Source organism: Populus trichocarpa, chromosome 7 (genome assembly GCF_000002775.5).
Source record: "Populus trichocarpa isolate Nisqually-1 chromosome 7, P.trichocarpa_v4.1, whole genome shotgun sequence".
NCBI classification, from domain to species: Eukaryota; Viridiplantae; Streptophyta; class Magnoliopsida; order Malpighiales; family Salicaceae; genus Populus; species Populus trichocarpa.
The window spans coordinates 14680916-14708863 of record NC_037291.2 but is presented as its reverse complement, the minus strand read 5'-3'; the positions used below and the strand labels follow the sequence as shown (position 1 = coordinate 14708863).

Below are 27948 nucleotides of genomic sequence, written 5' to 3'. Positions count from 1 at the left end.
CAGACATTACGAACAATCAATGCAACAATTTGTAATATTGATCATGCTTACCTAAGCATTTATTTATACATTGGCAAATGGAATTGGAAGAATAATCATCTGATACCAAGGACAATATGGAAAAATAGTCCAATATTTGTCTAAAAAATGGTTCCATTGAGGAGGTTCCCCTTGGAGCTGCACAACTCCATCAACATAAGTTTTTTGAAGCCAAATATAATCCCTTGTTTGTCTCAAAAGATAATTATGCATTTGTTTCCCTAATTAGTGCATGAGACATCCCAAATGGATAGCTGTGAGAAACAAAACTTTACGAGGTGGTGTAGGCATGTTGACAATAAGTTTAACTACATGAACCTATTTCTTCCCAGTGGTCTCTAACTCCATCTTCTGAAGGTTCAACAGCAAATCACCAGAATCAAGGAAAACCTTGTTGGCTGAATTTGAGATGGTATGTGCAATTTCTCTTGCGGCTTCAATCTTCCTTAGAGTGATAAATGCAGGATTGTTGGCAATAGCTTGACCAATGAGCTGAGCACTGGTGGCCTCTCCCTGTATTCCATAGAGGATAGATGATTAAAGAGAGGAAAAGGGGGAGGGGGAGTGCAATTTTCAAATGCAGGTCGAATGAAAACAAGAAGGCCTTTGTCCTAAAATAGATCAAGATTTCTTCTGTCTCACCTCAGCTCTGATAACAGCACTTTTCTTGTCTTGTTCAGCTTTTTCCACAATAAATTTAGCTCTTTCAGCTTCTTGTGCGGCCACTTGTTTGGCTTCGATGGCAGCGGTAAATTCTTTCCCAAATGTCAAGCTTGTAATGGACACGTCATCAAGTGCAATGTTAAAATTGACCGCTCTTTCTGTCAAAATCTTCCTTATTTCTCTACTAACAGCCTATAAAAAAAGATAATTAGTCAACACAGAATGATGCATATGAACAGCTACGTACACAAAAAAGAACAGCGAATATATCCAGAAGACAATGCTAAAGTAATGGAGAAACTAAAGACTGATCAATATCTTCCATGATTCTCTAACAACGGCCAACAGATGCCTACTGTTAAATTGATGCCTAACTATAATCATCCTAACAGCCTATAAAAAACCAAAGTCAACAGAGAATAGTGCCTGAACAGCACCATGCACACAAAAGAAAGAATGACCAAATTGCAGCTTCTCCAGCTTTTGGTTTGTACTTATATTATAATATACGTGTCTCTGTGTGTGTGTGTGTTTTATTTTCAATATAACCATACTTTCAACAACATATTTAACCAAACACTTCTACATGTTTTTCACCGCTCTAATACATTACTGTAAAAGCTTACACCACCACCGCTATTGCCACTCTCAATGCCAAATACCCACTTAATAGTGCAAAATAATGAAAAGCTAGAGAAAATATGAACATTATCTTCCCTAGTTCTCTACTAATAGCCTACACAGAACTAAGGGTCAGTAAACATGCTATCAAATAGATGCCTTAGCAACTATATACACAATACTCATGAAAAGGTTATTTCAACAAATTTAGGAATTATGGAGAATCTACAAAAATAACATGTTAAATAAACACTTCCCCTTGCTGATCAGGTGAATGAAACTGATAGTGTTAGTTTGCACCAGGATTTGAATGCTTAGTAATTATTACCTCTCTCTGAGTGATGAGCTGACTGGCATTGTATTGTGCAACCACAGCTTTCAGTGTTTCATGAATGATAGAAGGCAAAACTCTTTCATTATAATTCTCACCAAGGGTTCTATAAATTTCAGGTAGCTGGTCTGCCACAGGACGAGTAAGAACTCGAAGCCCAATCTTGACCTGTTAACAATTTCAAAACCAATTCAGAAAGAAAGATTGCAAGGGTTTTAATATAATGCATAAAGATAGAAAACTAAAGTCAATAGATTCAGAGTTCTCGGCAACCTATTTGAGTGCATCAACAAAAGAAGTGTTGTCCAACAGAGTTCCAGCAAAAATCTATAATAAGATTTTAAGGAAATATGAAAGGCATAAGACATCTACCATTTGGAGATCACGGCTCCCTGAAGTACTCTCTACCAGATGGGGTCGTGCACGAACATCATAAATGACGGGCCTTTCAAACCATGGAACCATAAAGTGTGTCCCCTCAGGATAAACCTGGTCATTGAACACACATTGAACAATACATATTTGAGCACATAATAAAATACAGAAGTAAAAGGCATAGTATCAAGATTACAAATGAAATGATGGTGGGGGGGAAAATACCATCCAGTATAAGTGCAACAACTGCATTGTTAAATTAATCATGATTTGAGAATCAAAACTCTTGTTTCAAGTGGCCAGCCCCTCTACCCCAAACTCAACCATTGAAGGGGGGACCAACCAACCCAACACGAGTCAAGAAGCATTTAAGAGTGCATGAAAAATGTAACTGATTGAAACAGAAGATAATACAATTAGACAGTCATCCAGAATAATTGTGATCAAGCTGGTCCACAGAGGCTTTATATTCTTCGGAATATATTAAATCACCAAGCAAATAATTTCCATTCTTATATCCATATCAAGTATTCTGCTACACTGATTTCCAAATACAAAGACAAAGACAAAATCACAGAACACGGAATGATTTCAACTTCACCCACCATTATATGGCATTGTTGAAGGTAAGAAAATGCAAAAGGGATCAACATATTTCTCATTAGCAAACAATATCAATAAGTCTGTTCCAAAATACATTGATTAAGGTTGCAAAATGTTAAAGAAAGCAGCCCGATATGTTAAATAGCAGATTTGGCAGTACATATAACATGAGCATCAGCCAATCAGAAAGGGGTCATCATGAAAACAGAATATGAGGAGCAAGTCAGATTTGACAACAAGCAAAATAAACAACCATCATTAGCTTTACACAATTCTTGGTGTAGGCCACAGTAAGGAAATTAACCTTGTCTTTGACACCAACTATACGGTTGAACATGATTGCTCTATGTCCACCATCAACGTTGTAAAGACTGTTGGCAGCTCCATACAAACCAAGCCCACCAATAACTCCAAGCTTAATCAGAGTTCCAATGGCACCACCACCCGGCAAATTGGGTACTTTCACATTCTTGAAATTCATCTAAGAACACAAAATCACTCACGTTAACAAGGTCAAACCAACAACGAACCAAAAGCAAACAACAATGTCGGCATCATATGTAATCAAAAAGCTTGTTTATTTCCCATTTTCACAGTTCCTACTCTACAAAACAAAAGCAAAAAAACACATCAAGGAAACTCAATCTAGACCTCAAAATTTTATAACTTTGCTTTCTGGGAACACAAATTTTAACAAAATAAACAAAAAGTAATAAAATCTCGACTTACTAGAAGCAAATAAACAAACCCATTAAAGAAAGGAGAGAATTTGTTAGGTTATTAAGGAAAATGAAGCAAGAGGAGCAAGATTTAAGCTTATAGAACTCTAGTTTATTAATTTTAGTACAAAATGAAAAGAACCTAGTTGAAACAACCTACAAGATACTGATATCTGATGCCAGAAGCATTCAAAAAATACTAACAAAGAAATGCTTTTGAAAAGAAAATGAAAGAAACAAAGAGAAAAGGAATGATAACCCACCTTCGATGGAGTCTTCTAGAGAGAGAGAAAGGGGTTTAGGGTTTATAGCGCCGAGAAGAAGAGAGAGACAGAGAAGGGTTTTGGGTCTTTCAGCGAAACATTGTGAAAAAGAGAGAGCCTTGCTTGAGCAGAGGGTCAAGGAATTGGGCCAAGTAATTTTTGGTTTTAAGAAGCCCATCTTTTATCTCTTCTTCTTGGAGGCTAAACCCTAAAATAATAATAATAAAAATAATTGCAATAGATAAATTAAATTACGAGTTCACTCATATAATCATAAAATAATATAAAAATCATATAATAATCTAAATTTAACTAGATTAATATTTAAAATTACACAATAATAAATTTAATTTGAACTAAGTTTCGAGTCTATAAAACTTGATATCTCTAAATAATATATATATATAATTCAAAACTCATTATTGTCCTTATTAGATTATCATATATAATTTTAGCCTTGAGTTAGTTTATCCACACCATACCGAGTTTACCTCTTTAATATATTTGATTTGTTGGCATTAAACAACCAATTTGGTATTAGTTTTGATAAATTTTAAGGGTTATTCTTCTTATTTAAATTATCTTAAATTTGATCAAATTTAATTTATTTTTCTATAACTAGATTAGATTGATAACAGTAATTTATTTATTTTCTGTAATCAATGATTTGAAGTCAAAATTTTGTAGCAATTCAAGCGCTTTAAAGGAAAATCAAATCAATTAAAATTTATACTTTTTAATAAATTGCAATGAAAATATTAGTGTCTTGATGTGACCATACGAAAAATCTGGCCAATAGATCATGAATCAATCTAGGTTAAAGCTATAAATCTAGGTTAAGGCTATATTGTTCTGAAAATATTTTTAAAATTAAATTTGGTTGTTTTGACATGTTATATCGTGTTATATTATAATTTATTAGAGTTAATTTATCAGGTTAATTTATTATTTATTTTAATGTATGTTTGATAGTGTAATATAAAATACTTTTTAAAAATATATTTTATTTAAAAACATATTAAAATTATTTTTTTTAAATTATTTTCATATTTAAATGAACACATTAAAATTATTAAAAAAACATTAAAAAAAATTAATTTAATATCTTTTAAAAAAAATATATTTTAAAAAAATATTTAAAAGTAAAAACTACTACGGAGTTTTAATATGAAACCCTACTCGGGTTAGCTCCCGAGTCAATAATTAAGGTTTAGAGAATATTTAGAAATATGATATATATTATTTTTTTAAATTATTTTTTTCTTGAAAACATATTAAAATAATTTTTTTATAATAATATATTAAAATTATATAAAAATATTTTTAAAAAATCAAAATTTTTAAAAAATATAATTACTTGTAACAATGGATGTGACCCTAGAGGAGCCAAGTCAGCAAAAGTAAAATAAGAATCAAGATTTCGTTATCCACTTTCAGACATTGCAGGCTCCTCAATCATTTTTATCTCAAGAAAACCAAAAACGAAAAAAAATGGCTTCTTCTTCTCCTTCATCTCTTCTGCTTCCACTTGGTAATTAATCAATCTCTTCTTCACCTTCTGAACCACTTCATTGTTGCCATCACGTTCATTTTTTTCACATTTATCGTGGATGCAGGTTCTTCTTCTGGCAAAACTACTAAAAGACATGGCACTATTAATGTCTTTGACAAAGTCCAAGGTTTGATGAACATTAATGTGCAATGCTCAAACTTGGACCTTAGAATTAGAGCAAGAGAGAAGAAGATGGATACAAGTTTGATGAAGAGAAGAGATCATGTAATTGGGCTGGTATTAGGGGTTTCAAGTCTTTGTAATATAGGCTTATTTGATGATACTGCCAAAGCAGCTGGATTGCCACCAGAAGATAAGCCAAGATTATGTGATGAAAACTGTGAGAAAGAGCTTGAAAATGTATGGTGAGATTATTACACGGACTCCCTTTTCTTAATTTTGATAAGATTGTTAAGACTGGTCATTTTCAAATTCTGGGTTGATTAATCCTCTTTGTTGATGAAGGTGCCAATGGTGACTACAGAGTCTGGATTGCAGTTCAAGGATATTAAAGTTGGTCGAGGCCCTAGTCCTCCAGTTGGTTTTCAGGTAAATTAACTGAGAAATCATGTTTTGATGCTCTAGTGACCAATTTCCAGCTTCCAAAACTCACCAATTGACCTATCAATTGTGGGCCAAATCCATGTTTCTTGGTCACCTTTCCCACCAGAAGGAGCATTCAGTTTATATATATATATATATGATTGCTCAATTTTCAGACGTTGCTTGGAAAGAATTAGCTAGGCTTGCACATAAATTTCTTCAGTATCAAAAACCAACCAGGACAATAAGCAGATCTTCAATTCATTCACTTTATTTGTATCATTAGTTACAGGAATTGGCCATTAGGCTAGGTTTACTGGTTGATCAGTTTGGCTAAACATTACTTGGATTCAATTTTTCTTTCACTTGTCCACCCCCATCTAATGGCAGTATCATTTATACTCACAGGTTGCTGCTAATTATGTTGCCATGGTTCCATCTGGGCAAATTTTTGACAGGTACATTGTTGAATTTATGATCAGTAGTGATGTCTAATGATAAAATTCTGGATGATTGAACACGTTGCGAAAAAATGGATGAAATTTAGTGTCTAGGTATAAAGGGGGCAGGGCAGAGTTGCCAACTGTGGTGGGTTTTCGGCCTATGAGAACTTGCTCAATTTCAAACATTGTTTGCCTTTCATTTTGCAGTTCATTGGAGAAAGGGCAGCTCTATATCTTTCGTGTTGGCTCTGATCAGGTAAGCTCCATAATTGTAATCCATGTTAAGCTTGGCCCTGTGCCACTGATCATGAAAGTGAGTTTGCTGCTTTTAGCTTCAAGTCCTGCTTAACATTGCAAATTCTGATTTTGCTCTGTCACCTCCTTAAATCAAAATATATTTAGTTATCCTTTTAGATAGGTTTCGGTAGTTGTTTACGAATCCAATGGTGGATTGGTGATGCCATATGTTCTTTATGTTGTTGAATAATCTCCAAATTCCATTACATGGTAAGCATTGCATAATGCAATAAAGTCATACTCTGATGACTGGTACATGTGGAACCAGAAAATGCACTGCCATTGATTTTCTTTTCAATTTGAATGACTAGAATAGGTGATCAAGGGACTTGATGAAGGGATCCTGAGCATGAAAGTTGGAGGGAAGCGGCGGCTCTACATTCCAGGACTGGTAATTTATTCTCATCTTACTCAAAAAATTGTAGATAGTTGCAGAATGTTAGCCAAGCAGCTGCCTTGGTCTAGGTAAGATGGAAATCCTATATTGGACCAATGATACATTATAAGACTTGATGGTCTCACCGTTCTACGTTATGCGTTGTCTTGAGATTTAAAGAGCTAGTTAGGAGCAAATTCCAAAACTTGATGCATAGATCCATACATATCAGTCTATGTACAGCCATCACGAGATGCGATGGTCTCCCTGGTAGACATCATCTTTCAACTTGTATTCTTGACAACTAAACAATAATCTATATTTGTAATCAAGCTTCTAATTATGTTGTTTTCATGGCTTATTCATGTTTCTAGTTGGCTTTCCCGAAAGGACTCACTTCAGCTCCAGGAAGGCCAAGGGTGGCACCAAATAGTCCTGTAGTTTTCGATGTCAGTTTGGAATACATACCAGGCCTTGAAGTGGAAGAAGAATAAGACTTGAATAATCTCCATCTCCCATTTCTTATTTCAGCCTTGCCTCTCTCCCTTTACATGATCTCCCCAAACAAGGTTAAAAATGTGAGTTCTTGAATTGTGTGCCTCCCATTACTTCCTTTTTACCCCTCCTGATATTATACAAATTGAGAGCGTTCGTTTCTTGATGTAAGTTTTTGAGCATTCACAGCCCATACCATTTGGTCTGGTCCAGGTTTCTTGTCGGATTGAGTGGGAGTTCACTCGGTCGAGCCGGTCACCTTGATAAATCAAATCGTGACCAGATTGAACCAGTCAAAACCCAGATGAGAGCTTACTTGATTTTTGTTTATAACAAAATCTTTTTATATTTTTTTTAAGAAAAATCTTTAAGAAATATTGTTTTGATCGACCCGAGTTGACTTGTTTATTTTATCACCTGAGTTACAGGTCAAATCGAGTTTTATAACTAGAATCTTTCAAGAATAGCGCACAATATCAAGAAAATTCAGTAACCTTCATTGTTTGGATATGTAAATCTAAAATCAATCACTGTGCATATTTTTTCCATGCTAACATGTTTATTATCAAGATTTATCATTAGGATAATTTGGAAATTATGTCAATGGGAATTCTCCTTCCAATGAAGGACAACTAGACTACAGTGCGTTCAACCAAATGACTCATCAGTGAGGCTCATGTCTCCCCTGCATGTGATGCCAAGTCGTTGACATTTTTTAATGGTGTAAATTTGTATGAAAAACTTTTTTATCTTAATTAATTTATGGTTTTAAGATTTGGCTCTCTCTCTGTTTTTTTTTTTACTCTCTCTCAAGTTCAAATCTTAGCACTAAAACATTAAAAATAAATTATATTTCTTAAAAAAATGCATCATATCAATACAAGTAGTCGCAATTGACATGACATGAGGAGAATACTCTTATTGTATGTGAATTAGTCAATTGGTTTTAAGCTTTAATTTTACTAATTTTATGTCCAAAACATTCTCTCCATGAACACATGGTATAATTAAGGTCAACAAGATTCATCTACTCACCAAAGAAATGGCTAAATCCTTCAAATTTGGTTTGTTTTATTGGTGGCCAACTAGCTATGAAGGATGTTTACCCCACGAAAAGATTATATTTAGAATGAAGTTTCACCATTTTTCAATCTAGAAACTCAGAATACGTACAGAGCCTAGCCCAGATGGGAGGCTTTCATTTTGGTGTTGATTGTTGAATGGCAAAACAAGAAATCTTAACTGTTTCGTAGGTACAGGTCACATTGTTATTATTATATGGGTTTGAGTCATGTTACTTCTCATAAAAAAATGGAAATGATGATATTAGCTCACACATTAATTAAAAATGGTAAAAAGTTTTATCGTTATTAAACATTTCGAGTTAAATGAGTTAATATTAATTTAATTTTTTTAAAATTTAAAATAATATCATTTTTAAAAAATTAAAAAAAATTTACAGGTGACCAGATTGACCGGGTCGGGAATTAACTTGAATTTTTAGTCGGATCACAACGGTAAACTCCCCTCTATTTCTTATAAAACCCGATCCAAGCCAAATCCTGAATTTTCCCGTCAAGCTGATTCATGGGTTGAGAAGTTGGATAATTAAGGATGGTTCAAGTCTCATCTCCTGGAATACCTCTTGCTCCAATCAAGGTACAATATTAATTTTCTTGTTGATGTCCAAAGAAAGAATGTTAATGTGACAGAAGTTTCTCAGTGAAATCACAGTTAGGTCTGGATTAAGGACCGGATGATCGATGGACTCCAAAGCAGCTGTTAAAAGAGATCCCTCTAGCTCCACAGGCACTTCTGAATTTGTAAGCCAAAATGTTAGTTAATTAGGTAAAAAGGGTGATCATCAAAACCTAAATCCTTAAAAAAAAAAAAAAAACATCCCATGCACTTGTAAACATCACAAAGTCTTTACAAGCTCACCAACCTTTCTTCTATTAGCGCTAAATTAAGTTACAAATTATATATTCATTGAAAAATTATTGAAATTCCTTGTAAAATCAAGAAGGCCAACGCACAATTAATGGAGGATATGTCCTTGTTTCTATCCTTAGTTAATCTCTACCAAGCCTTTATTGAAACCTAAATATGATATCATCTTCTAATGAAGATCCCAAGTATGTATGTGTGTGTGTGTGTGTGTGTGTGTGTGTGTGTGTGTGTGTATTGGGGCTTAATTTCCCTTGAACAATAACAATCAGCTTAATTTAATATAACTCCACCCACTCTCAATATTAATTATTTCCATGTGACGCTAAGAAAATATTCTCGAATCATTTTATATGTTAATTTTCGACCATCTTGAAAATACATTTCATCCTAATTAAGTCTTTATAAAAAAATAAAATAAAAAACAGAAAAAGATGACTTCTTTGGAGAGAACATAACACCATCTCTCCTTGTCCAAATACTACATTAATATCCTTTATACACTCTTAAGAGAGAGAAAATAATAATAAAAAAGATTATGCTAGGTGGGTTATAAGTAGAAGTTGTAGGTTAGAAACTTGCAAAGATGTTGAAAGGATCCCTTCAACCTCTCTCCCTCCCTCCCTCCCTCCCTCCCTCTCACGAACACAACACACAAACATAAACAACATATTAAGATATGCCTATAGGTAAATGACTTGTAACAGTTTGTTAGCCTAGACGTTGCATCAATATCTGGTAAAGGTCGGTCCAAACCCTCCCAACTCCCTAACGAATTATTCATCGAATCATTTCTCATCTTCTCCTTATATATTTTCTTTCCCTACTTGTCTTGTTTGCCACCAGATTTTCACCTCATCGCCATCTCTTGCTTTCTTTGTATATATATTCTCTTTGAAGAACGGGAAAGGAGCTAGGGTTTTCAAGTTTTGTGTATATTAACTCGAGCTCTGAACATGTATAGCTAGGGTTTTTTTTTTCTTACAACTTTTGCTTGTTGTCTAATTAGTTAGGAGATCATCATCAGATGTCTAGCAGAGGCCATTGGAGGCTGGCTGAAGATGAGAAGCTTCTCGAGTTGGTGGAACAGTATGGTCCACATAATTGGAACTCCATAGCCGAAAAGCTTCAGGGAAGATCAGGTGAGAATTAAACCAAAATGATTTTATATTAATCCATTCATGATTTTCCAATTAATATGGTTTATCTGTGCTAGGTTTAGGGATAATTGAACTGGTCATGTTTGGTTTTTTATTTAAAAATTTATGCAAGAAAAACATGAAATATATATACTTTGTAGAAAAAGAAATATTAAATATGATTTTGACTAATAACTAACTCAAAAATTGTAAATTAAATCAGGGAAGAGTTGTAGGTTGAGATGGTTTAATCAGTTGGATCCAAGAATCAACAGAAGCCCTTTTACAGAAGAGGAAGAAGAAAGGCTTCTTGCTTGTCATCGGATTCACGGCAATAAATGGGCTGTTATTGCAAAGCAATTTCCTGGTCGTACTGATAATGCAGTGAAGAACCATTGGCATGTAATCATGGCAAGAAGATGTAGAGAAAGATCGAAGATTCATGCAAAAAGAGCATCTCCATCGCTATTAGTCAACGAGCAGAAACCTTCCTTCTCAAATCAAGATGTGAGGATCATGAATTGTGAGCCAAGGAACAATGCCCCATCATTTGTCCACAAATACTTTGAAAGTTATTGTGATCATTATCATCATCCCTTCACTCGCAACTATACATCAATTTGCAAAGATTTATACAGCCAAAATCCTAGCCATTGTGAAGGTAATTAACTACAGCAAAGGTTGAGAAATCTTTTTGATGGGTACTAGCTTGAGTTTCATGGAAAAATTATTGGTGGATTTTTGTAACATGTAGTTGGTATAGGTTGCAATGAGTTAGTATCTCAAAACAAAAAATTATAAACAGAAGAAACAGAAACGTATTTATAAAATAAATATATATCTATGATATTTTTAAAGTGAATTTCTATCAGAATACCAGGGAAACATGTTATCTCTGCTCTCTCTCTATCTCTTCTATTAGTATATATTGTTGTGCTATATCTTTCTTGGTGATTATCTATTTTATATCAGTTTCTTAACGCATTTTTTTTGTGCAAATGAATATTGCAGGTAAAAATCAACCTCTCGAGTTTTATGATTTTCTCCAAGTAAAGACCGAGTCTAGCAAGAGTGAAGTGATAGACAATGCAAGAAGAGATGATGTCGAGGTGGATCAGGAAGCCAAGGAATTGCCTAAGAGCAGGGCTGGTTTTCCATTCATTGATTTTTTATCTGCTGGAAACCAAGTTAGTGGATTGTAGGGTCTTGATGATGATTTTTACAAATGTATGCAACCTTCAGTTTCGCTAGAATCATACCTAGATGCTGCACAAATGCATTGACATGTATAATTGGGCAGATAAATGTTGAAGAAGACGTCTTATACGGTACGAGGCATATATACTGCAAATAACAGCGCTGTCTGTGTAGAAATTGTAGAGGTTTTAGCACTGCATTAATCAATTATAACAGTCTGGTACAATTCATACATCATGCTGCTCTCTCTCTCTCTCTCTCTCTCTCTCTCTCTCTATATATATATATATATATATATTAGATGTACAGTCAGTCGATTTGTACATATGCACAAAACCAAGAATACTACCATGAATATTAGTTTTCTTAACAGTATTCATGATTTATCTATTTCTGATTACAGTAATATTAATAATGGAAGGGCTCCATTCATTTTTGGTGAATAAGGACATCTACCTGTATAATAGAAATGTATTTAATTAAATTAGAGATAAAAATAAAAATATAAAATATATTTATTTTTACAACAGTTGTAGAGTAAATGTTTATATTTTTAAAAGAGAAAATGTAGATTGTTTTCTTTTTTTTTTGTCCAAAACATTAACCAAACACTGTCGAATTACTGTTTACATGTGCAAGTCGGACAGTTTCATGATGAAAACCATCCTTTGCATCTTCTTTATTTTTCCATAGCTTTTTTGTGTTTTACTACTTTTAGAAGAAGATCATCGGAGAAGATTTTACAAAACTTTTTGCATATGCAAATTGGATAGTTTCATATCCTTAGCATCTCCTTGTTTTCTCCATAGCCTTTTCTTTTTCTTTTTTCTTTTTAGCAGAAGATTTTTATAAAACTCATGATCATCTATAAAAATATAACGATGATATTTCTCCATAAATAATGCATGGTGACTTCCTTTTTGGTTGGGATTGAAAACTTATTTGCTGTGGTTGAAAGCAAAAAACAAAAAAAAAAATTCGATCGACACTCCAACTAATCCTGGCTACTACCTATGTTTTTTTTTTTATTAATGTGTGTGTTTGGACCAATTTGCGCGTAACTTAATTAATCCCACGGATCCTGAAATTAACGACCATGTAAGTCTTCACTAACCCTGAGGTTTGTAGAATTCGAACCAGTAATCTCTTAAAACCAAATCTAAAATCTAACCAGTTAAATTATATTCCTCAAAATTTACTGCTACTTATATTGATTTTATAAGTCCCAGACCGACCTATATTTTACTGGGAAAGAAGAGGCAATGTTTTAGGACATTGATGATCTAGAGGATTGATCAGCTAGCTAGTGGCAATGATGATGTAATCAAGCACTCCAGAAAACAACTTCAATTAACCACCTTCAACGATTCAATGGTGTGACTGAATTAAAAATTGTGCATGGCTTTGACAGGACTTGTAACCACCAAATACTTTTGTCTTTTCTTCACTTGTTCATGAATCAACAACGGTCCAGAAAAAAAAAAAATATTTTTCTTTCATTTGATCAGCAATATACATGATGATATTGCCTCTGTTCACATTATTAATCTCTCCACTTATGTCAATCAATCTGAACGTGTTAGTTTCTTGACAGTGTTTCTAGCTTGGAAGCAACCAACCTTTGAATTATATAGGAGTTTAATCATAACACTTAAGACTTCAACTAATGATGATGTTTAAGAGTCCATTAATTATAAGTAGCGAGGATGAGAGATTCGTGGTTTCAATTTAGAGAGGAATTTAATAATTACTTGTTTCATTATTAGATTTAATTATTTTTAATTTATCTCCTTGTATAGAATTATTATAATTTTCCAACCTGTCGTTTCATTGGGTATTTTCATCTAAATTGATTGAAATACTTAAACCAGATTTAAGTTTCTCATGCGAGGACATTTTCATTCATTTGTATATATAATAACTTAAATTATTAAGCTCACCTACCTAATTAAAAGCAATCCATTAATTCAAACCCTAAACTCACCTAATTAAACATGTTTGACATAAAGACAGAAAAGAGTTTATACATACATAGAGTAAAGTGGTTGTTGTTGACATTTCAACATGTATAGAATAGGACCACATCATTAACTAACTAACTAACTAACTAACTAACTAGTATGAATTCTAATTAAGTTGTAATAAACTCGATTTCATTTCTTCTCATCAATACGTATCCCATTTATAGACATAGATTCAGCAAGCTCTTCATCTATGGATGCTAAATACTTACTAGCTCATATCACAAACATGAATCACGAATTAAAGATAGCAGTAATTAATGTTGTAGTTTTTGTTGAACTTTGTGGCTGTTTAGTCGTGATTCTTCTTGAAATAAAATTCGTGATTTCTAGCATCTCTCGAATCACATATTGTGGGTAGGTATGCTTTGTCTCAAATCCTAGTCATATTCTAGAAGGGAGTCAAGTGGAAATTGAACCACATAGTTTGGAACTAGTTTGAAGACATAATCTTTCGAGAGACTTGACTCTTTGTTTATCTTAAATTTAAAATTAAATTATATGGAAATTACTCTGACATAATCTAATCGACTTGGTTAGTTTAAAGGTAACTCAAATAACTAAATATTAAAAAAATCTAAGGATAAAATTGAAAAAGAAAAGAAAAGAAAAATTGAAAAAGAAAAGAAAAGAAAAAGTTCCATTGTTAATTTCAACAATAAAGCTACACAATGAACTAAAAGGTAACTATTGAAAGAGATGTTGTTTGAAGCTGATTTAGTTAATTCTTACGGTATCGTAATGGCTAGGCAAGTTTAATTTGTTGCGGTTGATTAGTTTCTCAAAAAAAAAAAAAAAAAAAAAGAATATGAGATATGTTTTCTTTTTCTCTGTTTTTTCCTATTTTGAGAGGGAGAAAAAAAAAAACTATCTAAATATTTGTGTTTTACTGAAAATTAAACTTTAAATATCATAGTTCCTCCTTGCTCAGAAACACATTGTATCAACAAAGGTGCTATAACCATATTAATTTCATAGTTTCAGTTATGATCATATCGTATTCAAGGCACAATTAATCTGGATGGATTTTCACCAATATATATGTTAGAATCAGGAGCTTGATTTGTTTGCAATAACTGTATGCATGCAAGATGATCAAGAGCTAGCTAGCTAGCATGGAGATATCTGCAAATCAAGGACTTGCATGCATGAATCCTCGAGTCTCTTACCAACCTGGACGATAATCAGTCACCTTCCTGCAAGTTATTTCTTCCACTAAAAACAACAGGGCAACCAAACCTCTCACCTCGCAAGACCATATGTGCTTCCTTTCTTCCGCAATCTACAATTAATCCCCTGCACAGCAGCAAACAAAGAGTTTGGTAGTGCTATATATCTTCTCCCAAACATATTGATCAGCGGTCAAACATCAGTACTCTTAGGTTAAATTTTTTTTTTTTTTAGTTTAACGTGGATGTCCGGACCAGCTTGCGCGCACCTCACACTCTTAGGTTAAATTAACGAGACTTCTTGGGGGTCTGGCTGGCTGGTGATCCACGACGATGGAGGGTGGATTCTTGCATATTCAAGAGAAAGGTGGAATCTGAAATGTCATAAGTTCACATAATTCCCACCTATGATCAATAAATGAGTCATTCTTGTGGGTTCACCTATATATTAATTTTAATATATGCTTCGATTATCATAAGAAACAAATCATAAATATATATTAAGGAAAAAATCACTTATTATTTTTTTCATTTTTTATATATTTGTGATTGATATTTGTTTTCATGAATCTTGTATTACAAATCTCTGTCAAGCTCTACAATTTTTTTTAATAAAAATTAACTTCACTCATTAATTCTTTTTCAAATTTACAAGTACAATTAAACAATTTTTGTTTTTGTTTTTCCTATTGTTTATTATGCTCCTTTATATTTCTCTTTAATTTACTCTAATATATTTAATTTCTCATTCTCACCTCTCACCTCTCACTGATCTTTCACTTATTTTTTCTATCTTTATTCCTCACTCAAGTACATTTTCTCTTCATCTACCTCTCTCACTCTAATCCAATCTCTTTCTAACTTCTATTTATTATATTATATTTCCCTCTATATATTACCATTTAATTCATTCATTCTTCTCTCTACTTTCATTTAAACATATATCACCTTCCATTTTATTCACTATCACATTCTATTTTTCATTAATTAAGTTTCTCATAAAAAATGTATTAGCTAAAAAATTAATTTAAAATTTTTCTTTATTATTTAAATTAAAGATGATAATGGTGCTAATGTGCATAAAGAAGAAGAAGAAAAAGGAACTGATGTTAACGATTAATATTAGTAGCAATTATTGAAAATGATGATAATGATGATTATTAATAATATTCTTAGTTAAATTAATTATATATTAAAAAAAATCATGATGTTGATTATTACTATTATTAAATATTAAATTTTTTTATTCCATGAATATTAATCAATGGAGATCACACCTCAAATTACTATTCTTTCTCTACATCATCATTTTCGTTGCCTTGCTGCTTTTGTTCATTATCATCGGCACAGACATCCCTTTCATGGTAGATGCCATTAAAGAACTGCAGAAGTTCTTTATTTTCTCTTTTATCTTCAGTGCCGACAGAATTTTCCATGATCACAAGTCTTGGAATTCCAAGATTAATTGCTGATAAATTCTCAGATGATGTTCATGTGATCATTCAGGTACGTCCGCATCTTAAATTATTTTCATTATTTATTAAGTGAATTTTCATTATGAAATAATTTTTTCTTTATACTTGGATCAAATTTGGTTTGTATAAGTCATGATGATCAAAAGGTTGTTTTGAAACAGAATAATAAATAAATAAATAAAGATTTTTTTCATTTTTTTTTCTAGTCAGTGCAATTGAATTAATCTTTCAAAACTAATTTTATATAACCTGACCCAGCACAAGCACAACGGATCAACTAGCTAGGTTATATATCAACAATCTATTAGGATTTCATCTTATTATGTTTTATATCAAACTGAGTAAGAGTTGGACTCGTTAAATCTGGTCAACTCAATACATTAACTTGCAATCTAATCAAAACCCAAGCAAGAGTACGCGTTATTAAATATTTTCTTTTATATATATATATATATATATTACAATAACATCCCACATTTTGCCAAGCTTCTAAACAAATCAATAGCACTACCATACACGACAGGTAGTGCATCAAAACACAATGTGGTCGAACCCATACAAAGCTGCAAATAGCCAGAAAATAATCTCCACGTGTCAAACAGACAAAACTCACAACACATGGGAACCTTAACCAGACAAACTAAGATAAACAGAGGTAACAACCCCAAGCGCGTAAACGCCAATCGCCGCCCCCACCACCTCCTTACCACCCTTCACTACCGCACCAACACCCACAATCCCAGCAACCCCAAGTGGCAGCCGACCCAAAATAGCCTTACCAGCATTCCCCACAGCAGCCTCTGTGAACAAAACCAAAGCCCACTCTCTAAATTTGGCATGCTCAAGAATAAGCTCCCCTTTCTCCTCCTGGGCTGCTCCTGGCTTCCTGTTTGTCACCATCCTGAGTGCCCAGTCAATCTGGGCCCGGGTTGGTGGAGATGGTACCCATTTTAGGATTAGTGGGGCGGCGGCGGCGGTCGTGGTGAGGGTGGTGTGGAGGTAAGTGGTGGCGGTAGGGAGCTGGTAAGGGAGGATGCCTTGGAAAGCATGTTGAGTTAGGGATAGACAGTGAGTGAAGGTTGAGTCACAAGCTAAGTTGAACTCTTGTGAGTTGGATAGTGTTGTTTTGACTCGTTTTGAGGCTGATATTCCCATCTTTGATTAATCTTTTCTTCTTCTTCTTCAGCTTTCACAAAAAAACATATCCAATCTTACTGTGGATTCTCTGTTTTGTTTGGGCGTTCGGGTATACCAATAGGTTTCTTTTTCCAACGACATGTCGTGGAAGCATTACACGATAATGTCAAAGATACAATTTGGTCCTTCAATGTTTGCAATAATTTCATTTTCAAAAGATATATATATCAAATTAAATTTGATTTATATTAATTAAAAAATCTTAAAATTTTGCAAGATTATGCTATTTATCAGTTATAATTATACAATGAGCGAGGATTATTCTTTATAATTTTAATCACTTGATATTATATTGTGAAATATATATAGACTTACGGCGTGAGTTATATCGTGTTCATAAATATGTTCAAATCAATATATTACTTATATATAAATTGACATGAACTAATTATTATTGTTAATCAAAACTTTCAAATATCAAAATGAAGCGATTAAATATTTGTACACACATTGGAGACAATGGCAAAATATTAATATACAGGGACTAACATGAAATTGAATTACAATTATGGTACCGATTTGTATTTAACCAAGGCTTTATGACTTCTCCTCCCCTCCTCTTCCACGTCTTCTCCACACTGCAGCAGCACTACCATGAAATCCGCATTAATGGGTTCTCTCAAATTCCAAATCCCACAACTAGGCTTCCACAAAACCCTACAAAAACCCCACCTTCCTCGTTCCTCAGTCATCACCTGCAGTCTAAGAGGGAAGCCAAGACCACCTTTGTGGAGGGCAAAGAGGTTATCCACGGAAGCCATTCAAGTTATCCAGTCTCTCAAGTTAGCTAGATCGTCCACACCAAGATTAGAAGAAGTCTTTAACAGTAAGCTCTCAAGATTGCTCAAGACTGACTTATTGGATACCCTTGCTGTCTTGCAAAACCAAAATGAGTTGGACTTGGCCCTCAAGGTAAATAAAAGAAAAGAAAAAGAAAAATGTTATTACTTCTGTTATTATTTTGTTATTGTACCTAGATAAATGCTAAATATAATTGCTTTTGTCACGATTATCCAATCTGAACTATTCGTGCAATAAATGTATGGGAACATTAGGAACTTTTGGACCGAATACAGTTTCATTGGTTGTGCGCTAGATTCTAGTAATTTATCTGGTTAGTATAGTAAATGAATTACAATGTGCAATTGGTTACTGTCTTGAGATAAAAGAGACGAGACGGAGAGAGGAAGATGGTCAGTTAGAACAAAAGGGAGATGTCCCTTTGTTTTTCACGTTTTGAAACAACATAAATTCACTTTAATGTCACAGAGACATCTATTTTATGTCTCCATTAGGGCTCCAACCAAACATGTTTCAATCCTTTCTATATGTGTACAGGGACACTAACCATATATGATTGGTTTTGTGTAGTAGACAATAATTTCTCGTTGAATAAATGGAAGTGACAGATGCATGTGCGTCACTTTTTTCATGAATTGTCTAGTCTAGGCAGGTAGATGAAGAAATGTTGGCTTGTAAATGTATGGGTGGGTACAGTTGAGATTGGATAGTTGTGACAGATGCATGTGTGTTTAGCACTTTCGTTGCTTGCAATGGACTGTATTTTTTTATGGATATCTGAAATGAAATCAGGGTTTTAGGTGTTTGAGTTTGTGAGGAAGGAGGTGTGGTACAAGCCAGATATATTATTGTATCATGCAATGATTCAGATGGTGGGGAGGAACAAAATGGTTGAAATGGCTGAGGAATTTTTTGGCAAATTGGAAAAAGAAGAAGGGTTGAAACCGGATACAAGAGCATTCACTGAGATGATTGGTGCTTATCTGCAAGTGGGTATGATTGATAAGGCGATGGAAACATATGAAAGAATGAAGGCATCAGGATGTGACCCGGATAAGTTAACTTTTAGAATTTTGATTAGGAACCTTGAGGATGCTGGAAAAGAAGAGCTTGTAGATCGTATAAAGAAAGAATGTGGTGATTATATGGATTATCCTAAGAAATTCCTTGAAGAAGTTGAGAGAAAGAAAAATGTAAGTACCTAGCCTTTTCCTATATCCAGTTAGTTTTGTTATTCATTTGTTCTGTCTTGTTATTCATGTAGAAATCAGTAAATTGCGTCAGATTATGTTGCTTGGAACCAACTATTGGTAGTTAAAACTAGAATACATTAGACCCTTTTAAGTTTGAATAATTTGTAGACTAGTCATGGATTATGGTCCAAAAGAGCATGGAATGTTTTGTGGCCTTGTTTCAATCTTGTGTTATGTTTAGGATTTGTTGTTTTTTATACTGAATAGTGGATCAGCTTCAAAATCACTTTCATATTGATCAGGAATTTCATTTTGAGAAAAAAAAAAAATTAACTTCACCATCTTCCCCGTTGTCTCTGGTCAGTTTATGATGCTTTGTGTTCTTCGAAAATTTCACATCTTGTATGAAGGATAAGGACATAGTAGAGGTTTTCTTGCAGATAACAAATGTTTTGTTTAAGGATGACATTGTCCCAGCTATTTTGATAAAGAAACACTTCTTAATGGAATAAGGCAATTCTTATCAATCTAATAATAGAATCTAAGTAGGAAAAGACAAGGAATAAAATGGGGCATGCCTCCACCATGTTATAATCCAGTCTGAATCCTCATTCATGGTGGCTTTTGCAGTAGTTGTGCAAAGTAGCAGATAAGAGCCTGAATCCTGATTGTTGCTGGCTTTTGCACTTCATTTTTATTTTACTTTTTTCCAACTGCAACTTTATGTTGACTGTGAACTGCATAACTGAAGTACGTGAAAACGAGTACACTGGTATAGCCGGGGTAATGTTTATACATAATTGTAAGAACTTGTGTTCGTTCTTGACTTCTATATTTCACATTTTCTTTCCTCAGGTAAAGAGGCTGGTGGTCGATTTTTTTTGAAGATTTCCAGTGCTTAGAATGGAAAGGTCGTCGTGGCTGATTTGCAGTACTGTGTACTTAAATGTCAGAAGGCTAGGAACTTTGCTGCCAGTTCCTTTGAGGCAGATTTGATTTGTACATTGTTAAAGCTGCAGAGTAGACGAGCTCATGCAAGTTGTTAAAAGAACAAAGCATTAGAATAGTTGAGGAATATGGGCTGGCAAAACGTTAGCTAATGAAGGAACCCCATTGGATAATGGAGAAACTAGATATTGGCAAAAGTTGAAGTAAACTTGCACTTTCCAGGCTTTTCAGCACCACATGACCACATCTTTATTGAGATATCTGATACCTGTATTTCTATAAAGAGTCGTGACTGAGTTCCATTAACCTCATTCGGATTTCTGAAAAGTCTTATACTAAGAAAGAATGGAAAAAAATGTATAACTTAGAGGACCAGGAAGAAATTAAGGGAAGTGATACAAAATGTTATTCTGTCAACTCCCAATGGTGAACTTCAAAGATACAAAGAAGTACTTTCTTTTAGTTAGAATGGTAAATGTACAAGGAAATGCTTGAAATACAAAAAAAATAAAAATATTACAAGCCACAACACAAATGACAACATTGGTTGATCTCCTCCGCTAGAATGGAGACAACACATACATTTGTAGATTATAGACCACTACAGGGGACCCTCAAAAAATGGAAAACAAAATTTATTGGACAAGGAAATCGAAACGGGGCTGTCAACAAATGAAGAATCCCTCTTTTCTCTCTGTGGCGTCGTTGAACATACTGTGCCACATGAATGCTCTCTAGCTTGCTAAGTGGCTGGGGGAGTTGTTGAACATACTGTGCCACATGAATGCTCTAGAGAGCACCATCTCAAGCTCTTGGTGCGTCCAATTCTGAGTTGGTAGGTGTTGAAGAAACATCACCAACTCTTGGAAATCAAGCTTCTGAAGCTCTTCTGACCACTGGTAAAAAGGTAACCAAACACTGTTAAGCCTGTGATGCAAAAATATTTCAATGAAAGCCACCATTATATATTCTCGATAAAATGTGCAAAGATTCATCCGACTCATCAAGAATGAGAAGGACAAGCCAATGATATAGAAAAGTTAGAAATTGCAAACTATTGATTTGGAATTAGCATTGGATGGCATTTTACATCATTTATGAAGTCAGTGATTTTGCAAAATGCATGAGTGGTAATTCAGTACCATACATGTTACATGCTCTGAATGCAATTCAGAAACCAACCATAACCTAAGTTAAGAAAATTGAAAGCAGCAAGTGAAACCAAATTCCTTGTGAATGTTACAGCATGCCTGTTATTCTTTTCTCATCAACTAAACAACTAGCATCATATAGAAAAGCCATCTATCATTTTCACAAGCACCAGGAAAAGAATGAGCATTATAGAAGTAGTGCTTTGAAACATGAAACCAAGCAGAAGTATTCTCACCGTCAAAAGAAAACTGGCAAATATGTATACGAGGAAATCTGGCAATGCATCTCCTTCAGCAAGATATGTGTCCCATAGGCGAGTCACGAGATTAAAAGGAATCTAATGAAACAAAGCAAGACATAAGCTTCAGAATTAAATAACATAAGCATGAGGCCTTGCCACTGCAGCAGCTTCAAACTTAAAAGTTTGGGCCACTACGAACTAGTTAGCTGAATATTAAAAAATAAATAAATGGTGGTTATATAACAATTGCAAGTACTGACAGTCTTAAGTGAGGAATCATACCTCACGTATTAAAAGACAGTTAAACCAGCGGAAAGCAAATTGAAGAAATTCAAGCCCTTGCTCTTCCATGTGTCTCGAAACAGGTTCTGTCACCATTTAAAAAACAAACAGATTCCTCAATAGAGCATGCAAAGTTGACCGTATTAAGCATAAAATAAATTAGAAATAACTGGGGCTATACATGAGGTTATCGTGACAGGTCATGCATAGTTGACCCTACAGATAAATTTATAGAAAAGCCGGGTTAGGCAAGCACAAGTTGAAGTCTCAAGGTTACATTTGAAAAAAAAAAAAAAATTGTATGCACTGAATGCAGAAGAGATATTGATACATCAGCTTGGTGAATGGTGTTGAATTTTTTGAGGAACAGAGTAGGACAAACAGTTTAAAAGATAGGGAACTATAGTAGGTATAGACATGAAAGCTACTATAGCAGTAAAAATGATTCCCTTCTAGCAGACAACCATGAATTTAGCAACATATGCACTCGGGTCTTCAACCAAGAAAAACATAGGCTCACTGGTAGGACAACATAGAAAAAATGTTTACCATCAATCCTATTAACCAATTCCTTGAGCTTAAACACAAGTCTTTGTATTCCTGGTTGAGCAAATGTGTAATGGTCTTGCATGCCATCAAGTAACTTAGATAGGCACCAATAACAATCAGCCTCTACGTTGGAGATTTTATCTGGAGATAGATCAGAAATTGACCACTTATGTATGTCCCCTTCCAAGTGTTCAGACAGGAAAACAACCAGAAAGGGTGTGGCAAGGTCATTTATTCCCTGAACATATCCACTTGCGGGATGCCGAATGGCCCTGGAAAGAAATCAAGAACCATAACACCTGAAGGAAAATCAGATTACACCAAATAATAAGGAGATAACTGACCGAGCACATTTACAACTACACACCTCAGATTCAGATGTGGGACTCTCAAGAGAGTATTTCAGTTTAAATTATAATGTACTGAGCAAAAGTAGAGTCATGTATTTAGCACATATCAGGGCTTATTTTCAGAAATTAAGAATTCATGCAAGAATCCTTTTCAGTGTCAGATGTCAGGAGTTATATGAAAGGAGATGTTTGTTATAAGGCTATGAATTCTTCTATATTATGGCTGATATTTACAGAACTTTATCATGTTAACTTCGATGTCCTTCAGAGATTCTGCCCCAGTGTCTCTCGCACATTCCCAGCATCCAGATGCACACAGGTCAAGACATATAATTGTCATTTAATTGATGACTTCCCAGGATGAAAAACCCATATTGATTATATGATCAGACATTTAGTTTGCCATGTGATCTATGTAGCAAGATTTGTCCCAAAAAATCACCAAGAAAATAGTAAACTAAAGGGAATGTGTCGAAGAACAGTCAAAGATTTTCCTTTAATTCTCAATTCAATCATCTAACTCTTCAATTGCATGTCAACAGAAATCCATTGGTGCCAAAGAAAGATGATAGAAATAGTATCTAACCATGTATAAAGAATGCGCTCCAAGGATTTCTGAACTTGTTCTTGCTGAAAGAAAATGACATCAGGTACTGTTCTTGGACAATCAACAGAAATCTAACAATGGAAGCAAGGGAAATTGTCAAGAATTGGGCATGCAGGGTTGACAAACGATCAAGGCAGACATAATTATGCAGTGGAAATACCTGCCGAAGCATGTTGATCTCATCATCTGAACGTTCAGTATCTGGAATGTCATAAAATTGAGCAACACAGTCAAGGTACTCAAGGCGCTTTCTTCTTAGAACTCCCTCCCTTCTATCTGAATTAGGCGATGCATATCCCTGTGGTCAGAGCACATTCAAATTTCAAACACGCAATAAATTTTGTTTCATTAAAAACAATCGTGATCAGGAGATCAAAAGGCCGTGCTAAGTAAGCCTTCGATAACCAAATGAATCATTTTCACACAGGAAGCAACAGACTCTATGGAGAAGGATCACTAGATTCTAGCAGCACAAACAGGTAACAATGCTATTTTTCTAGTACTCTAGTCAAAACCATATTAATCCTACTTGAAATTGGCCACAGGCTTACCAATAGAAGCCTCCATATGTTTGGGCGCATATATGGTGGTACTCCACTCCAAGCTAACTCACGCAACTTCTCTGCACAATGCATATGAAAAGAATGAGGGAAATATTATAGCTTATGAAACTTGACACGTACAAGAAAATGTGATGCTGATGGGTGCAGGTGCAAACATCTAAACAAGCCTCATAAATCCCAGTTTTATCATATACGAAATACCAGAAATCATAAGACAGCATCCAAAATATGCCCACTGAATTAATCTAAAGCTCTAAGAACGTAAAATCTAATCTATTTGCTGGTGAAACTGGCTACAGAAATCCCTACTTCCATACATCCAGGTCCGCATCATCTTATCAATCTACGGTCATCAAATCTTTTTTCACCAGCTAAACCTCCTCTATGGCCTTCCTCTAGTGCATGCAGCAATCTGGATTAGCACATTTCTCCTCAAGGTTGTTGAAAATGACTGAAGCATTTTAGAGAGCTCTTTGCCAAAAGTGGTGCTACAACCACCTACTCTTCAATGAATGCATTTCTTATTGTATCTCGCCTTGGGGATCACTTAAGTAAGCAAGTACTTTAAATCGTATTTTTCTGTTATATGTTGCTTGATTATCCAAAATTATATCCTAAAAGCATGGTAATACTATCCATGTAGAAAGTTGTTCCATTGAATTGATCAGTAAGTTAGTCCATTTAAATTGATATCACAAGTTTTAGATATAGAAACATTTAATATATGCTATGGACTTGAATTATAAAGGTCTGAATATAAAGCCTAAGGTCAATCAACGTGATTAATCCACAGTAATATACAAGCATATACCAGCATACCTAATGTAACTGTGGATCCTGATAGCTCCTTTGTGAATTTCATGACTCTAGCAGAATCTGTAGCTCTAGCACCCATGACAGACTTCTGAACTTCTTTGGACGTTATCTCAACATTGGAGTTTGTAGGTTTTAGCTTGTTTGTGGTCATGTTATTGTTTAGCTGCTTGCTGGTACCCTGGGCTTCTGCCTACATTACAATTAAGATTTCTTTGTTCAAGTACTCAATTACTGAACTCTAGCACATAAAAATACTACACCATATACAAAAATTGATGCCACGAATCTATTATCCATATCACCTCCTTCGACATGTCCATTTGATCACTTGTGCCAGCATCATTTTCTGAGGAGCTCCTTCCAAAAGTTGATGATCGTAAGCTGGGATCCTCTGGTGGATCTGCTCTCCTGGTCAGTAAAACTTTACCAGGAATACTACGACCTTTAAGTAACCTTCATTGCAGGAAAAAAAAAAAAAAATCTAAGTGCCATTATTCAAGTCTAGCACAGCTCATGGTAAAAGGAGTTGAAAAGAAAAACACCTCCAGCCATATGAATGTCAAACTATGTCCCTTAACCATGTACAAGGCAATACTTTTCACCCCGCAAACAGATGCATGCCATCACATGAGCATGCATCAAGCAATCATTGTAGTTGTGTCCAATGACCTATCTCCACCGTTACAGAATTCCTCTAAACTCTTGCTCTCTCTCCCACCATATAAATAATATCAATTTTATCAACTCTACCTTGCAATTTTCAAGATCAAATGCAATTCGCATGAGTTTGAAATCATTTTCCAGATGACTGCAGAATTTCATTTCCTCGGAACTTATAATCTTATTTACTAGAGGAAGATAACGAGATCCAGAGCTCTTTTAAACAAATGGATTATCAAATCTAAGTATAAATTACAACAATCTAAGGGGAATAAATGGAAAATGCCAATAATTAGGAATTGAAATCACATCAAAATCCATAAAAATTAAAAATTTTACCAAAAAAACCTACGACTTTAAATCCCACCGATCCAAATTCATGATTTCTGACAATAATTCCAGAGATCTGAAGCATTTTCTCAAATGGGTTTTGAAATCTAAACTAAAAAAAATCATTAAACACTGCAAAGATGAGAACTTTAACATAATAAGAAACAAGAATCCCTCAAGAAATAGAATTTCAAGACATACCCTTGAACATTTTTGAGGGTTTGATTGATTCTAGAATCCAAACTTGAATTATTGTCGCTGTTCTTCATGGTTTATCTTCGTGATGCTGTTATTTGTTGTTGCAGGTCTGCTACTGTGTAAAGTTGTAATAAAGGAGCATGCTTTTTGATTTGCTTCGCTTCTCTCTGTTTTCAAGTTTAGTCCTTTTTCCCTGTTCTTTAGATTAAAGATGGCTAATGATGCCCCTTTTCACTTACCAGCGCAGAAATTTATATTCCAGCACAAAAATCAATTAGGGATTATATATATAATAATGTAATGACAGCTTAATCCAACTTCACAAAGTTTATTGCAATTGGTTGTTTGAGAAATTAAAAAGGGTATTTGACCACCAAATTAGGTATTTTTAAAAATGAAAATAAAAATATAAAAATAAATTTATATTTGATAAAATTTTAAAGTAAATTTTTGTCATGAAATATATTTATTTATCTCCATTATCTTAATTTCTTTTGTGTAACTTTAATAATTTTAAATTTACTTGGCATTCTCATCTAATAGTTTTATTCTAACTATTAATTTACTCTCCAATCAAATTTTAAGAATATAATCCACATGAAAATAGTATATTTATCAGGAGAAATAAACAACCATTTTATGGATTAAAAATATATTTTTTTTACTGTAAATGGATTGTTGGGTCAACTTTTGCAAATTAAGATTATGTATTTTTTTTAAAAAAAATTATATCTGAAATCTGCCATTCATTTATATATTTATAAAAATTATTATTCTTACAATCTCTTCAAAATTAAATTTTAAAATAAAGATATGATAAAGTGGAAAGCAATTTTAGCCACCACCAACCAAATATTTCCAAAACATGACTAGACTTTCCTCTTTCTATTAAGGAAAATGATTCAATCACTTGGAAACTTTGATATGGTTTTATTAAAAATATAAGAAAATTATTCAATTTATGTTAATGGCTGGATTAAAACCACATAGATTATACTTATGTATTTAGCTTAATGCATTGAATCCTATAAGAATTCTGAAACTAAACATGCTTATGTTAGAACAGTATTAGAATGAGTGTTCTCCAAAAAATTACATGCAAATATGCAATTATTAATGGATCTCGAATTGACAGATTCTTTTCGTAGTTTAGCTTATCACCCGAGAATGGCGTTTAGAAATGTATCCGCGCGACATAAAAAAAAATGGCACTGGAAGGTCCTGAAGACTAAAGACCCTGTAATTTTTTCTATCGGTTGGAGGCGCTACCAAACTACCCTGGTCTATGCCATCGAGGATCGCAATGGAAGGCATCGCATGCTTAAGTACACACCAGAGCACATGCATTGTCTAGCCCATTCTGGGCCCCCCTTGCCCCTCCCAACACTGGAGTGGTTGCTGTCCAGAACTTAGCGAACAATCAGGTTATTTTTTCTTGATTTTGTTCACAAGTTTTCAGATCAAGAAAGAAATCTGATATTTGTTAACTGAACAGCTTTTGGTTTGCTCTAGTAAGGGTGTGCTTTGCTGTTGATAAATCTTAAGAAACTACTGTCTTTGAAGTTTCAAAGAATATCAATTGTTGGATCTCTTCACCAATGAGAGAATGAGAGCACCTGATTGTCTCGCCGCATATTCAATTGGATGCAGGCAGAATAATGCGTGGTTAGAATAGTATATTTGATTGGCAGTTCTGTGCTGAAATGGAACCTCTATGATACGATTTCTGCCTTAACATTCCAGTTAAAAAGCAACTTCAACGTTGTTGTCTTCTACAGAGATGGAAATGAATA

At 34.1% G+C, this 27948-nt stretch overlaps 6 protein-coding genes across 11 annotated transcripts; 3 read left to right on the top strand and 3 right to left on the bottom strand.

Annotated features, from left to right (window-relative positions):
* Positions 1 to 83: 83 nt before the first annotated feature.
* On the bottom strand, positions 84 to 3776 carry LOC7469570 (prohibitin-1, mitochondrial). The gene is made up of 6 exons (XM_002310381.4): positions 3615 to 3776; positions 2937 to 3113; positions 2027 to 2143; positions 1652 to 1822; positions 682 to 894; positions 84 to 552 (listed from the first exon to the last, which is right to left on the bottom strand). Exons 2-6 carry the CDS (start codon positions 3111 to 3113, stop codon positions 358 to 360), a joined length of 873 nt encoding a protein of 290 aa, XP_002310417.1. The 5' UTR covers positions 3615 to 3776; the 3' UTR covers positions 84 to 357.
* A 1231-nt stretch (positions 3777 to 5007) lies between these two features.
* LOC7469571 (peptidyl-prolyl cis-trans isomerase FKBP16-3, chloroplastic) lies at positions 5008 to 7813 on the top strand. Of its 4 annotated transcripts, none has more exons than XR_002982861.2 (8): positions 5008 to 5145; positions 5231 to 5526; positions 5632 to 5715; positions 6118 to 6167; positions 6360 to 6408; positions 6766 to 6840; positions 7200 to 7403; positions 7534 to 7813. XR_002982861.2 is itself a non-coding variant. In XM_002309734.4 (7 exons), the coding sequence occupies exons 1-7, from the start codon at positions 5106 to 5108 to the stop codon at positions 7317 to 7319; spliced, it is 714 nt and encodes a 237-aa protein (XP_002309770.3). In that variant the 5' UTR covers positions 5008 to 5105; the 3' UTR covers positions 7320 to 7486. The 4 variants fall into 4 exon arrangements, 2 of the variants coding, with proteins under 2 accessions (XP_002309770.3, XP_024461031.2); XR_002982862.2 differs by having other exon boundaries at positions 7510 to 7813; XM_002309734.4 differs by lacking the exon at positions 7534 to 7813 and having other exon boundaries at positions 7200 to 7486.
* Positions 7814 to 9860: 2047 nt separating this feature from the next.
* On the top strand, positions 9861 to 11837 carry LOC7491721 (transcription factor MYB54). Of its 2 annotated transcripts, none has more exons than XM_024605249.2 (4): positions 9861 to 10011; positions 10277 to 10409; positions 10630 to 11067; positions 11418 to 11837. In XM_024605249.2, exons 2-4 carry the CDS (start codon positions 10295 to 10297, stop codon positions 11606 to 11608), a joined length of 744 nt encoding a protein of 247 aa, XP_024461017.1. In that variant the 5' UTR covers positions 9861 to 10011; positions 10277 to 10294; the 3' UTR covers positions 11609 to 11837. The 2 variants fall into 2 exon arrangements, with proteins under 2 accessions (XP_024461017.1, XP_002309771.1); XM_002309735.3 differs by having other exon boundaries at positions 9882 to 10011; positions 10281 to 10409.
* Positions 11838 to 16688: 4851 nt separating this feature from the next.
* Positions 16689 to 17514, bottom strand: LOC7491722 (uncharacterized). Its single transcript, XM_002310382.4, has one exon. The coding sequence runs from the start codon at positions 17421 to 17423 to the stop codon at positions 16896 to 16898; it is 528 nt and encodes a 175-aa protein (XP_002310418.2). The 5' UTR covers positions 17424 to 17514; the 3' UTR covers positions 16689 to 16895.
* A 503-nt stretch (positions 17515 to 18017) lies between these two features.
* Positions 18018 to 20643, top strand: LOC7469572 (pentatricopeptide repeat-containing protein At1g62350). Of its 2 annotated transcripts, XR_008059697.1 has the most exons (4): positions 18018 to 18377; positions 19067 to 19459; positions 20090 to 20209; positions 20315 to 20534. XR_008059697.1 is itself a non-coding variant. In XM_002309736.4 (3 exons), the coding sequence occupies exons 1-3, from the start codon at positions 18060 to 18062 to the stop codon at positions 20342 to 20344; spliced, it is 741 nt and encodes a 246-aa protein (XP_002309772.2). In that variant the 5' UTR covers positions 18019 to 18059; the 3' UTR covers positions 20345 to 20643. The 2 variants fall into 2 exon arrangements, 1 of the variants encoding a protein (XP_002309772.2); XM_002309736.4 differs by lacking the exon at positions 20090 to 20209 and having other exon boundaries at positions 18019 to 18377; positions 20315 to 20643.
* Positions 20644 to 20790: 147 nt separating this feature from the next.
* On the bottom strand, positions 20791 to 26410 carry LOC7491723 (uncharacterized). Its single transcript, XM_002310383.4, has 10 exons — positions 26159 to 26410; positions 25270 to 25420; positions 24971 to 25157; positions 24140 to 24210; positions 23749 to 23886; positions 23568 to 23659; positions 22632 to 22903; positions 22083 to 22168; positions 21795 to 21896; positions 20791 to 21303 (listed from the first exon to the last, which is right to left on the bottom strand). Exons 1-10 carry the CDS (start codon positions 26224 to 26226, stop codon positions 21142 to 21144), a joined length of 1329 nt encoding a protein of 442 aa, XP_002310419.2. The 5' UTR covers positions 26227 to 26410; the 3' UTR covers positions 20791 to 21141.
* Positions 26411 to 27948: the final 1538 nt, after the last annotated feature.